Raw genomic sequence first — 14,741 nt, forward strand, 5'->3', positions numbered from 1 at the left:
ACAACAAATCAAGCATCTACTTTCTTTGAGCATTTATTAGGGATTTTAGGAGGTGCACAAATTATATGAAATATTGCACACTGGTAGCTTGACATGACAGAGAAAGTAAACATGAAGGGATACGATCTGGAAAAATGTCAAATTAAATTCTGAGAAACCCTATGACCTTTGCATAACTCAAAATTGCTATCCACATTTTGACTTATGCTTATTCTGTAACTCTCAAAGTAAGTAAGACACATTAAAAGGAAGATTATGTGACTGCAATGCAACAATATCTTAAGGTAAAACTCAATATAGAAAGAATAATCAGCTGCACAATTAAACCGGTGGGCGAGCAAACCTGTGTCTTACTCGAGCACAATGTTATTTATTTTATTCAAATATAAAATTAAATATTGTGTTCACTGTAACGAACCAACATGTACTGAAATGAAAGGTAATTGGTCTTATCCTGCGATTCTCCAAAATACGGTTATTTTCTTTGATTTTACATGCTCTTGAACAAGTGATTAAATATTCAGAGTCCTATTCTGTGTTATCCAAGAGGGAAGAGCAGACATTGTTCTGATTTGAATCTCATTATTTTGCTCACCAGTCATTTTAAAAGATAGGACAGAAAGTGTGAGGTTAGGACTGTGGCTCTCTGGCTCATTGCAGCTTTCAGCTCCTCTGAAATGGTTTTGCAGAAGCCTAATTAAAATAAAGGGTTGTATTATCCATCTGCAATTTTCATATCGCTTATGGCTTATATTTGATGGAAATGCTCACAGAGTGCTCAGGACAGACATAAGTCAGGTTTTCAGGTAAACTGAAGCCCACAACTCCCATTCAAAACCTCACATGAATGACAGTAATTCATATTAAAACCTGCAGGAGGCGCCAGAGGACGCACAGAGGATCATCTCATGGTGCCTTTATGGTCATTTCACTTTGAGAAACCACGAGCCCATGCATGGTGTTATGTCTTTACACATCGAGTCTCCGGTAGAGTTAATATGTTGAATACATGTGGCAGTTATTGTTTTGTTGATACCCTAAAAGCCATACAGGTACAAATATTTTCGATTTGGAGGAAATTGCTTTAAATAGATTGTGGTAAAAACGACAAATATTCAAATAAACGCTGTTAAATCTAAGTAATTCGTTAAAATTCAGCATCAGAGTCATTTAAAATGAACAAAGAAAATGGAAAAATGACCTCTAAATCATCAAATGTAAAGAAAAAGTTACTATCATTTAATAAAAAGATTATAAACACGATTTTGAAGGAGTCTTCCATGAAATACAAATAATATACTTCTGTATTAATTCAAGCGGATATAAACATGTCGCTAATTGTGTACTAATGCCAGCATCATCACCACATCAAAATGTGTCGTTGACGAGCTGTGCGGAGCAATACAGCAAAACAAGGAAAAGTATGAAATGCACAAAAATCAGCATGGTTTTTAAAAGTAGAACAAATAATAATAATCTTAACCTCTCATTACAAACGAGCACCTTTATCCTAATGCACTTCGCATACTGATTAAAGTCGCAGAACTGGTAAAAAAAAGAGAGAATAAATAAAAAGAACAACGATTAGAGAGGGGGAGGGCGTGAGAGAGGAGGGAAACAATAGAGAATCAAAGCATAATAATATTCCTAAATGAAGAGGGAAATGTTGCAGCGCTCATTTTATTAATCAGACTGTCAATTTCACCCAAGAGGCCAAACCCCAGAGCAATCTAAAACAGACTCAGAGATCAACCCAGGGACAAGCACCTCGCTCCTCACTCCTCTCTTCCTCTCCACTTGGATATTATTCGTCTGACCGAAGGCCGCCTCCATCATCAAGTGACAGCCCTCTCCTATTTATTTGCTTATAAACCTGTTACAATAAATGATCATTGGAGCAACGTCAGCCGAGCATTTTAACAACGACCAGCAACCACTTTTTGATGTATGACATTTTGCTGCTGTGGGGAGGATGCACGGCTCATTTTGAGCAGTCGCTCGTCGATTGCATTCAGATTCTTTCATTTTTTGCGTCTTGCTTATAAAAAGGTTTAGAGACAGTTATTTAGAGACAGTTGCTGAGTTGCATGCGGATTTAAGCTCCGACACAACTCATTGGTGCTCCAGCCCCCCCTGGACAAGTGTTGTGTGGCGTTTTTTTTTCTCTCTCTCGTCTTGCTCGGCTTAATGATGGAGAGGATAAGAAAAGAGATGATATTGATGGAGAGAGGTCTGCACAGTCCGGTCGCAGGGAAGAGGCTCTCAGACACGCCTGGAAATTCAGTGCTGGAGGCCCTGGAAAACTCTCAGCACAGCGGAAGACTAAGCCCTAGAATAACTTCGGCTTCTCTCCATGGAAATCTGGGGGACATCTCTACGAAAAGCAAATTTGAAATTGACAGTCTTTTCGGCTCGCACCACAACAGTGAAAATACCTCTTCAGCGGAAATTTCTTCGTCAGAAAGCAGGAAGAAAATGAGTCTTTACTCCGAAGTTTCTCCAGATTCAGATATAAACAGCGATGTGGAGGTGGGATGCCCCTCGCATCGATCCCCGAGCCAGCACAAGGAGAACAACAAAGGTACGATTATATTTGTTTCAATATTTATCTTTTCTTTCTCTGCTATTACATTTAGATATTATTAGGCTACTGCTATTATTTACCCTAGCCAGAAAAGAGGAATACAACTAAATTCAAGCAACATTATTAAAATTATTTGTAGTATTGTATTTATTACGTGTATTATTAATAATATAACTATTATTTTTGTTACTACTTTTATTATTATAATTATTGTTATACAATACACTGGATGAATGCAACATGATTGAAATATTAACAAAAATGTTTACCATTTGCCCTTTTTAAAAAAAAATCAATCTTTTTTTGTTTTATCATTACTAACATAAATCCTTTAGATGAAGTGCAGGCCAACACACACTTTTTATCTTTTGTATATTATGTATACAAATAACAATGTGTTTTACATTTTTGTTTAGGTTTTTCAGACTCTGGATCCAACATAAGCTCCAACTCCCTCCAGAATATGAACGGTAATTTATCTGGTGGATCAAACAATTCAAATAGCGACCAAGTGAGAAGATATCGGACTGCTTTCACCAGAGAACAAATCGGAAGACTGGAAAAAGAGTTTTACCGGGAAAATTACGTTTCGAGACCGAGAAGATGTGAATTAGCCGCATCGCTTAATCTGCCCGAGACCACCATTAAGGTACTCATTCATCTTCATTATTCCTGTGTTTGTGCAGAAGAAAACAATGCTGTGGCCATCAAAATAATAATAATAATAATAATAATACTCTGTTGTAGGTAATATTTTTTCTTAATTTATGCTTGTAAAATGTTGCATTGTGCTATTATTATTTTTACCAGGCTACACACAATAACCCTTTTATTTACTGCCCAGCCAATGGGAGCTAATGAATTCAACCGTTATAGATCACAATACATTTATCCTATAACCCTTTACAATTGAAAAATAAATACAAATAGTTGACATATTTAAGTTATTTGGTAGATTTTAACTGCTGCATCATGTGATGATTGATTAATTTTGTGATGAATGAAAAGAGCATTCCTGGGCATTTTAGCATCAATGGTGTCTAAAGCCCATCTTCAGAGGGCTACATATTTAGAGCTTTACAACGACATGGCAGCTTCAACATGGGCCTTGTTTTGAATCTGTGTGCAGGTGTGGTTCCAGAATAGGCGGATGAAGGATAAAAGGCAGCGTCTGGCGATGTCCTGGCCCCATCCAGCAGACCCCAGCTTCTACACTTACATGATGACGCACGCTGCAGCTACAGGAAGTCTACCTTACCCTTTCCACTCGCACATGCCTCTACATTACTACCCGCACGTCGGTGTCACGGCAGCAGCAGCAGCAGCCGCGGCAGCCGCCTCCAGTGCCGCGTCGTCACCTTTCGCCGCTTCCATGCGCCCTCTCGACACCTTCCGGGCACTCTCCCACCCCTACTCGCGACCGGAGCTCCTGTGCGGCTTCAGGCACCCGGGACTCTACCAGTCACCCCCAGGCCTGAATCCCTCCGCGGCGGCCTCCGCGGCAGCGGCGGCTGCGTGTGCGGCAGCGGCGGCGAGCGTGCCGTCAGCCGGGCCCTGCTCGTGTCTGAGCTGCCACAGCAGCCAGGCCGCGAGCGCGCTGGGCGCCAGGAGCGCGAGCGCGGACTTTACCTGCACAGCTTCCGGGCAAAGGTCCGAGAGTGGATTTCTGCCGTATTCTGCTGCTGTTCTCAGCAAGACCTCAGTCCCCTCACCAGACCAACGAGAAGAAACTTCACTCAACAGATAACTCACCAACACACAACCTTTCCCCTTTTTTTTGCCCTAGTCCGACTTTAGAGGACAGGCCATATACACACAAAAAAAAAACACTCCTGGGTAAATAATTCGTCTCTTAGGCAGCATTGTAACAAACACATTTAGATTAAAAGTCTGATCAAGTCCAGAATACTTTATAAGGAAAAACACACTAGCAGCGAAAATGTTGCAACTCACAACAATCTTTTTCTAAAAGCTTGTGCCCTTGTGTTGTGCCAGTAGACCAATTTGTATGCTGGATTAATTTATAGATGTTTGGAAAAATAACAAACCAGTGTATCCATTCTGTCTTCACGCCTCACTCAATGTGCCATTTGAAATGCATTTATTTATATCTACAATTCCCACAAATTAATGCAACAACTGAAATTACATTCCATATTTCTACGGCTCAACTGTCAAATATTCAGCGTGACGAACCAAGTCTGGCTACCTTGACTCCACTGTTTTTTAAAGATTCAAACATAAGCTAATTATGCTATCTAAATTTGGATAGCAGAAGGTCCTGCATTTCTGCCCAGCAGCATATCTTTCTTCACTATGCCTAATAGACTGAGCCTTTGGCAGGGATGCTTCTCCTACACCCAGCCTCTGCTCTATGGGGACCCCCCTAATAAGCTAGAAGGGTGCATATAATTTTGCACCGCGTCTTTCGTGTCAATTTTTATGTTAATAATGAGAGGATCATGACAAAAATTGCCAATCATGTACCTAGATGGAGCTCCTTTGAATACATGACTGTAAGAAAGTTCCTCGTTTTGAGACCCGCTGTCAAGTGCTAACAACCCGCGGAGGGAAGTCATTAGACATACAAAAGAGCTGGAACAAAGCGACAGTCCTGCTGCACAGATGCACTGGATGAGAATAATATATGACACATAGGGTTTACAAATATTACACGCAAAGCAGCCAACAAAGAGCCCCTCAAATTTAGTTGGCTGATAATGGGAAATACCTCGAAACACAGTAGCATCTCTTTTATTTTCATTGCTGAACCATATCAAATCCAGTATTTTCATAGGTGTGTAACTGTAATCCCATTAGGACCTGTTCACTCAGCACACACATTGGGGAACCTAGCAAGGCGAAAGTTCAGACTAAATAGCCTGATTTTACAATCTGTCTGCGCCTGTAAAAATGGCTATAGTGCTATTTTATTCGTTCCTGTTGGGACATCACCAATATGTTAATTATAAAACATGTGAATTGTAAATCGTGAAATATTTTGCAAATATCATGGATAGTCCTACTGATAGTTGAACATTGAATTATTGATCGCCCTGGAAAATGCTTCAGGAATTGTGGATGGTAAACTATTTATTTATTTATTTTTATTTTGTGTGAATTGCTGAATGTGTTTTATTGTTTAACACTGGATGTACAAGCCAATAGGAGCATCAAGTAGCCTACAAATTGGCCTGTAAATGTACCAATAGTCCAAATTCATGATCTGTATTTCGTGCAAAAATTAGGACTCAATTATGGGTAACATTTCTTTACGGTCCACTCAAAAGAGGCTTTAAAAGGGCTGATAAACAAGCACTAAAATTAAAATGATGAAAATAGTATTGGCCATTGTCCCTATGGGTCTCTGTTATAACTCTATATCTCTGTATTTAAAATATCAATGACTGTATGAATTTAAATATTTTAACTTGAAAAAAAATTGTGCAATATGAAATGTAAATCCTGTTATTTATTGATCGTGTTTGTTCTTGGAAAATAAATAAAAAAAAGTCTTTACAGATTTCCGCCTTTTTACATTAAATTCATTTCTAAAAAAAAACATTTCCTATATTATAACAAACTATAAGTAATTTAAATGCTGGAAATAATGCAGTATATCATGTTGAATTTCATATTCAAGAACATTTAACCATGAAAGTGAAGACATATTTAGGTGATGTGACACGATTTCTTCTGCAAACACTTTAAAGCATGATTTCAAAATACGTGGAAAGCTGCAGGGAATATGAGTCCTGCCATCACGGGTCATTCCGGCCCTATAATTTACCATTATTTTTACATTACCTCTAAATGATACAAGCTGATACTGTCGTTAATTGCACTTGGTTAAAATATAGCCAACACCAGAATGCCCCCAAGGGACTGTGAGATAAGTTGCTTTTTTGAACATCCCCATTAAAGAAATGGGATTAGAGCAGCAAATATGGGCGTGATGTATCACCATGTTTCATTGCTCTTTACTAAAGCGAGGGTTGCAACCCATACAACAAAAGCATTGAGATAAATGGAGGTGTAAAAAGGAAAAGACAGAGGCCAGAAAAACACTGCCCACAATAACACGATTAGTTTTATATCCAATGTGCAAGACTGAAAAAATAATTCATCATAATGCAGAAGACTGTCTGTCACCTTCGCGGAATGGGTTTTGACAAGAAAATAAATCTTTGGGTTGTTTAATATATTTTCTTTATTTCGGTGCTAATAGAAAAACCAAATTAAATGTCCACCAGCGAGATAGAAATGCAAAGATCGATGATCCTGCCCCTACTGTCCAATCACCCCTATTTAATTGACTGTATTTTCAGGGTAATTGAACTGCTTGTTGTAAATTGAGGATTTTATAGAAACGACATGAAAACTACATTTACTGACATTCATCGCATCTTTGACATTGATTATCTGATCAGCGCCGTGTCATGCTAACCTCCAATTCTTCATTACACACTGTTTATGATCTGTTACAGAACAACTTGCTTGTTCCAGAGTGATTGATTGCCTTATTAACGCGTGTTCTTGTAAGTGTGACCGGACTGATTACGATGCATATGTTTAGAATAATGTTTCATTTAGCTGACTGCGAGTAATGCAGGGTGACAGCTGCTGCGGGAGGACAAAAAACCTAAACTACAGGGAGCAAGCGGGGCCAAAACGCATTTAAGGTGGAACTAGAAGACAGCAAAGACCCATAATGGTCAAATGCAGTCACTCAGCGCCAGATGAAGGGCTGGCAGCTCAGGGTCTTCTTCACTGAGCCAACTGAGCACTAAAATATATAGGCTATGGGTTATATATACAAATTATTATACCAAAAATCACCACATGCAGTTTATTTATTCCTATTATGCTTTAAAAGCAAGAATACACACCCAAACATAGCTTCTTAAAACATATTGTCCCCACATTTGAATCTTATGCAGTGCAGTATTTACAACTGACATACCAGCTGTTACATCAAAAATATTGAAATCCATCAAATCTCATCAAACACTGCCAACAAAAAAACATGCAGCACCCATATCTCCTCTTCATGGTGGAATTTTGTATTATGTGTTTAGCTATATTCCTCCAAAATGTAAAGAAAACATGCAACATGAAATGCAGCCTGATTAGATTTATGCCACCATTATGCTTCTAAAGTAGTCTCTGCTCTGTTTGTCTCAAATCATTGCCTCTGTTCAAATGCTACTTTCATATATTACATGACATTAATTCAACTATAGCTCATTAAGACAGAATGAAATGGTTAAATTAACGTATCAACCCATAATGATGATGAATGAGGTATTAATTCAGATACAAGCTGGGCAATTTGCAATTTTGCGCGTTTTGATGGTTCTCAAATAACATTTAATATAACGGGTCAACCCCTCAATCAATTACACGAGCATGTGAGTCGGTCGTATGGAAAATCCTTTTTTCATGCATATGTATTGAAACATGTTCCCAATTATCTTTGAAAATTGGTTTTATTGGTTTAAAGACCAATTCTTGTAGTGGTCCTTAGCTCTGGATACGCTTAAGGTGGTGCACAAAAATTGCTTTTCTTCTCTTTTCTTCTTGAAAGACAGCCTGAGATACCAACAATAAAAACATATTTTTGATTATTAAGATTTTTGCTAGATATTATGAGTGTGAGAAGTCTAAACATGTATTATTTTAGAGAATATACTTTCAAGTGTAATATTCCAGGTTTTTTTCCCCTGTAAAAAGTACTTCTGGTTGCATCTGGGCCCCATCAAGAAATGCATGTTAGTTTCTTTCTTGGTGGATTGAGTCTCTGGTGTATCAACTGTGTCCAAAAATGTCACTTTAAAAGAACCTTCACACTTGGAAACACATTGAAATACATTTGAAATGATTATAGACTTGTAAACATAACATCACCAACATTACTAATGTAGTTTTATTACACATACAGCATGTGTTTCATTAATTTATAAAAAATAAACATAAATCATAAAGTATGGATTTACATGCCTGATGTATTCATTTTTAGTCTCACTGAGATCCACTTTGCCCCTCTACTTGGAATTAGAGCTAAAGTGGAGCTCTATGGGAACAGCTACGGCACACACCTAATCCCATTGAAATGTACTACAATCATAAAATACTGTTATTGGACGTATATGCAGGTGCCACAATCTGAAGTCAGAGTGATTTTTGGTCAGTTTTTAATTTGTCATAATTCGATCATATTGATCTGGTTTTTAAGTCAACACTTTATCTTTCAATATACTTTTATTTTGAGACTGCATTTGCCAGTATGAATAATTCCCATTACAGTCAATGTGTTTTGGCTCTGTCTTGTGTAATTCTTTAATGAGACTGGGTCACAAGGGTATTTTATTTCTTATTAAAGTTTGACAAAATATGTAGAAATGGAGGCTTGAATTATTCAAGGTTTATGTTAACGAGCAGAACAATTTTTTTCCATAGCATTTAGACTAAACCTCTGACCTGATCTCGACCCATCTGAAGCTTGTGGCTATAACAAATATGTTCTCAACAACATTTATAGAGGATGATGGATTCAAACAAGTGCGCAGTTTCCTTTTTATGTTTTTCCCTACAAGATGTAGTGAGAATGCTTCTCCCAAGTAACTGCTTTACTTTTTAGGACTTTTCTGTTTACTGAATCTGATGTTTAAGTCAAAATGGAAGGAGCACTTCAGAATGACCTAACTCCTTCTGAATAAATGTAGGAGTTACTTCCCATGTTTTGACCTGATCAAGGCTCCAACCTGATCTGACGCTGGTAACTTTTCACGAGAAATATTAAGCAGAAAATAAATAAAATGAAATGGAATATAAAATATATATTTCTAAAAACATTGTCAAATAATTAGAGTTGGGAGCAGAAGGGCTATAAACATTAAGTGTTTGTATTAAACATTAAATACAAAAACATTATATATCAGCTTTAGTGTTTCCCCATATAAAACCTTTACATTCTAAATATCTTTAAAATATATTTAAAATCATTAGTTTCCTATAGCAAGTCACACAGCCACATTGGACATAATCACAATATGTGTTATAGTCATCTCACTCTGATACAGTATTTATATGGATTGTATAAAATATTTTACATTTTTTAAGGGTTGGCGATATGGAGAAAATCTTACATTACAATAATTTCATTTAATAGAAATGAACGCCTGAACGCCCCAGCTAGACTCTAACCAGGGACATTATGTCTATCTGCATCCTAAATATTTGACTCTAAGAAATGCAAGAAGATTTTGAAGTATAGCTCACCTTGTAATCATAGCAATAAACCAAAGCCAGTCTTAAACATATTTATTTGAACCACCTCTTTTTAATGAAATAAAAAACACCAAAGACCTTCCATTGCAATCCCAACCTTAACACACACAACTTTATGTTTCACAAACAACACCCAAAAACACAGGCCTCCTTGCCTTCAACCTCTCAGATCACAACAGCAGAGCCAACACACACATAGCAGTCACCAAAGCACAAAGCATATACTCACATAAATAAGTGAAGGAATTTTGGTAATAGTTGCAACACTTGCTAGGTTCAAGGTTCAAGGTTCTTTATTGTCAAAGTAACATAGCTACAAGTAAACGAGCAATTAAGTCGTTGAAAATCTTAGGTCACAGGCAACAATGCAACACAATAATACAGATAAGCAGACAATATTAAAGCAATATTAAGTATATTATATTAAAAGTTATACAAAAGAGAAATAGTTCTAAAAAAGGTGAGAAAAAAAAAGTGGAATAGTGCAATACGAGTCTATATGTAATTTATTTGAATGATGTATTAGATAATAAATAAAATAATTACTAAGTAGCAGATGAATGTTGTGAAATTGTTTCAGCAGTTCAGTTGTTTAACAGTCTCACTCCCTGCGGGATGAAGCTGTCTCTGTGTCTGGTGGTATTAGTGCGGATGCTGTTTCTGGAAAACACTTTTCAAAAATGGTAGAACCAGGAAGTAATATAAAACAAATCCTCTGTACAGGATACAGAAAGGTAACAAGTGAGTAACAAGGTAAGTGTTTGATATTTCAACAATGTAACCTGTGCTTAGCTTTTCATCAAAAGCTAGACAGCCTACTGGTGGTTCTTTGGGATAAACTGAACCAAATGCTCATGTATGTTATTGGGGATATGCACTGCTCATGTATGTTTGATACTTTGTGTAGGACTGTCTAATCTTATATGTCTATAGGCCTATAGCACAACCTGGAATCAAATGTCCCATGATCAGTTGAATCTCCATCACAAGTGTGATGCTGCAAGCAATATTTTTATAACCTTCAAGACGTTGGAAAAAACTATTTCCATGCTTGGATAAAATGCTTGGACCTCCATTTTGGTTTTCATCTTCCGTGTGGGTATTTTTGGATTCTTCCCTTGATTTAAGGGGACCAGAAGAAACAATAGCCTACAATGACCCTCATCTTTTCAGGGGGTCATTGAGTAATTAATTGTATAAAAGGAAATGGCAGAAAAATGTAATTGGTCTACAATAGAACAAATGGGTTCATTACATAACACTTGAATAACATATCTGTCGGTATAACTTACCTTTCTATTCACAATGTTGAAGAACACCAGCTTTCATTAAAACAGTATACATATCATATTATGTGCTTTTGGGTTGGTTGTGACTTGTGTGACTTGTGATGAAACTATTTTCTTTTGGGTTTTTGCAAAAGAGATCTTAATCCTCTGAAATTACCTGATTAAAGGCTTCCTTATATTTTACTGGTACACATATAGCACATCATATCAACATCTGCCTTGACTCAGGAGAGGGACCTTTGTCTGTTTCACAGTTTCAACAAAGGCTTAAATGGTAATTGTTTTAAAACCTAGAAATTATTAAATAATCTGCATGCAAACAAGCCACTTATTTTGACAACCAAGACCCAATGATTTATTCGACTGCCCATGTCTCACACGCTTTTGCAAAACATTTTGACAACAGCACTTGATAGTGGGCATAGTAGGTGTAGACAGAACTAATGGGTAATGTACATGAACACTGAACTTGAACACAATTAATGGGAAATGCAAAGAACACCATGAGCTCTGATGTCAGTTAGAATTGATTTAAGTGGTTTTTGAGCTTCATTTGCATGAAGTACCACTATTATTATTATTATTTTTTTTTTTAATGTACCATTATCATCTCAACTCACATGTCATTTTTTAAGAACCCGAGATTGAAGCTGTGAAAAGAACTGTTACATTTACTAAATAAGCAAACCCAAAACCCTGAAAAAACAAGGTCAGTTTCATAAGAAAAGACAGAAAACATGAAGCTGACAGTCAGCTTTTGAGCACCATTTAGCTGTTGAGCCGTATAATCTAACACTGGCCAGTGTTTTAACCTGTTATGAATGTGTAACTATTCCCACGATTCAGCCCTTATTGTGACTGCATGTTGTAGCAGAGTTGGATGGAGACGGTGGGAACAAGATGTCTGATTTGCTGTTCAGCCCAGGTATACATGTATATGTATAGATTTACCAATGTATCTGTGTGGCGCTAGGGATGGCAATGAATAAAATATCTCAACCCATTTAAATCGATTGCAATTAAGTTGGTATATGGTGCCCTTATGATGAAACCTAATGACTTTGGTGATCCTCTAACCTTTTATCAAGCACCAGCAATATGGTTCAGATTGCTTTGGTAAAAATTAGGCAAAAAGTCCCTTTACTTACTAAAATAGGGCAGACAAAGTGGTGGGCATCATCTGGTTTATCTCCAAAGGTGTTAATTGTTCTCATAATTACTATTTGGGTTTCCATGTCTTAAACATATTTATTTGAACCACCTCTTTTTAATGAAATAAAAAACATATGGTGTTTACCTGACGTTAAAACAATATCTCGTGCTCATTGACGTTATTGGAACACATTCTTTTAAGTTTATATAGTTTAGTCTGTTTTTAATCCTAGTTTCCACCAAATAATGGGCTTGTTGTGATGTGCTCGGGCTTTAATGAGCACCCTGAGGCCATAACTGAGCTCACACTTCTAATGAATAATGTGTTACCTTGCAAATCTAAACATCGGCTTTGGAAAGTACACCTACTGCAATTGTATATTGTTATATGGATTGTATAAAATATTTTACATTTTTGAAGGGTTGGCGATATGGAGAAAATCTTACATCACAATAATTTCATTTAATAGAAATGAACGCCTGAACGCCCCAGCTAGACTCTAACCAGGGACATTATGTCTATCTGCATCCTAAATATTTGACTCTAAGAAATGCAAGAAGATTTTGAAGTATAGCTCACCTTGCAATCATAGCAATAAACCAAAGCCAGTCTTAAACATATTTCTTTGAACAACCTCTTTTTAATGAAATAACAAACACCAAATACCCTCCATTGCAATCCCAACGTTAACACACACAACTTTCTCCATGTTTCACAATCAACACCCAAAAACAAAGGCCTCCTTGCCTTCAACCTCTCAGATCACAACAGCAGAGCCAACACACACATAGCAGTCCCCAAAGCACAAAGCATATACTCACATAAATAAGTGAAGGCATTTGGGCTATAGCAGCTTTAAACACAATACCACGTTCATTATAGAGTGGCGAAGTCACGCCCATCTACTTCCGCCCCACCTTATTTCTGAAAAATTAGGTATTGAAGTCAATGGGGAGAGAAAGATTATCTTTCGATCCCGTTTGAATTGTGCCACGAATTACACAAATGATGTTTGTCAATCCTAAAAAATCATTGTCATGTCAAAAAAGTCACAGTTTGTCTTAAAACTGTTGAAATATAAGACTATGAAATATACGCAACTAGAAAGACTACAAATCCCAGAGTCGTGTAAGTGAATTTAGCTAGCTGACATTAGCGTTACACATTACACTCGTGTTACACCCACGAAACCTTGTAAAGCTGGTCCCGCATGCTGGAACCGACTAACTCCCCTTTTGTGTATGTACAGTTCTCAACATGGCCAGACTTGTAGTGATTTTCACCTCTTTTAATACTTTTCGCTTCATTCTGAAAGAAAAAGGTGAAATGTGCTAACGTGACGGCCATGGTGACGTATGCAAAACCAGAGTTGTAGTTCATTGAGCGCTTCACACCAAAGAATGTGTTACTTCACAGTTTTACGGCACATTTTTTATTTTTTTGACTTGCAAAATTATCTTTTAAATTGACAAACATCACATGTGTAATTCGTTGCACAATTCAAACAGCATCAAAAGATAATCTTTCTCTCTCCATTGACTTCAATACATACTTTTTCCGAAATAAGATCCCATGGAGGTCCCCCGGAAGGGGAGGGACTTTGCCACTCTATATGGACACACATACCTCCATAATTCCAGGCACAATCAACTCTACACTAAAAGCAACCAAGGCTTGCAAACAAATGGCTATGCAACTTGGGTCCTCCAAAAACGAAGGTTAGAAAGAAATGCATAAAGCACATAGGCTACCTGAATTGGTATTCCTTTTCCTTCAGTGTACTTACCTTGTGCTGCCATTTCAGACGTGGGTGAAGTTGATTCCAGACCAGCACATTATCCTTTCCTGTTAAACATTCTTCAGTGGGCCCCGAATCGATTCACTTGATGTGGAAGTAGTCAGTCCTTCTTGTCCACAGCAATGAAGCCATATGTAACCTTTAAACACAACAATAGTCCTTACAACAAAGAAACCAGATGAAGCATTAAATAACTAGAAAAAGCAACCAATACAATGTAATCCACCAGCAGGATTCCTGCCTGAAGCCTTAAATAAGTCTGGCAGTTTTAGGAATATAAACAGCTACAAGCATTGCCAGTTAAGGCTGCATTAAGTCATCAAGTACAGCAATAATCATAGTAATTCAGGCACACACCACCAGTACATAGTCACATAAATGCTCAACCCAGTCTCATGGCATTTCGTGTTCACCAACACGATTTTTAATCTATTGATTCGTGTTCACCAACACGATTTCCCCCTTTTTTTCGTGTTGCACAGCACGATTTTAAAAGCAATGTATTTCTATTGGTAGTCTCTCACGACATTATAGGAAGACCGGAAGCTGTGTTGTTCATGAAAACATGTTCTTACTCAATATCAAGCCATTCATTTCTCGTTATTCTCTACAAATAGTTAATTAAAG

General features: G+C 37.3%; 2 protein-coding genes across 2 annotated transcripts in view; both read left to right on the forward strand.

Annotated features, from left to right (window-relative positions):
• Positions 1 to 14,741, forward strand: part of atp5mc3a (ATP synthase membrane subunit c locus 3a) — a 287,504-nt gene that overhangs the window by 165,446 nt on the left and 107,317 nt on the right. The gene's annotated exons all lie outside the window — the stretch shown is intronic.
• On the forward strand, positions 2,188 to 4,331 carry evx2 (even-skipped homeobox 2; the record flags this gene model as incomplete). The annotated part of the gene is made up of 3 exons (XM_079666987.1): positions 2,188 to 2,581; positions 3,001 to 3,233; positions 3,714 to 4,331. The coding sequence occupies 3 exons, from the start codon at positions 2,188 to 2,190 to the stop codon at positions 4,329 to 4,331; spliced, it is 1,245 nt and encodes a 414-aa protein (XP_079523113.1).

The sequence above is a fragment of the Notothenia rossii genome (assembly GCF_949606895.1).
Source record: "Notothenia rossii genome assembly, chromosome: 2".
Lineage (NCBI taxonomy): Eukaryota > Metazoa > Chordata > Actinopteri > Perciformes > Nototheniidae > Notothenia > Notothenia rossii.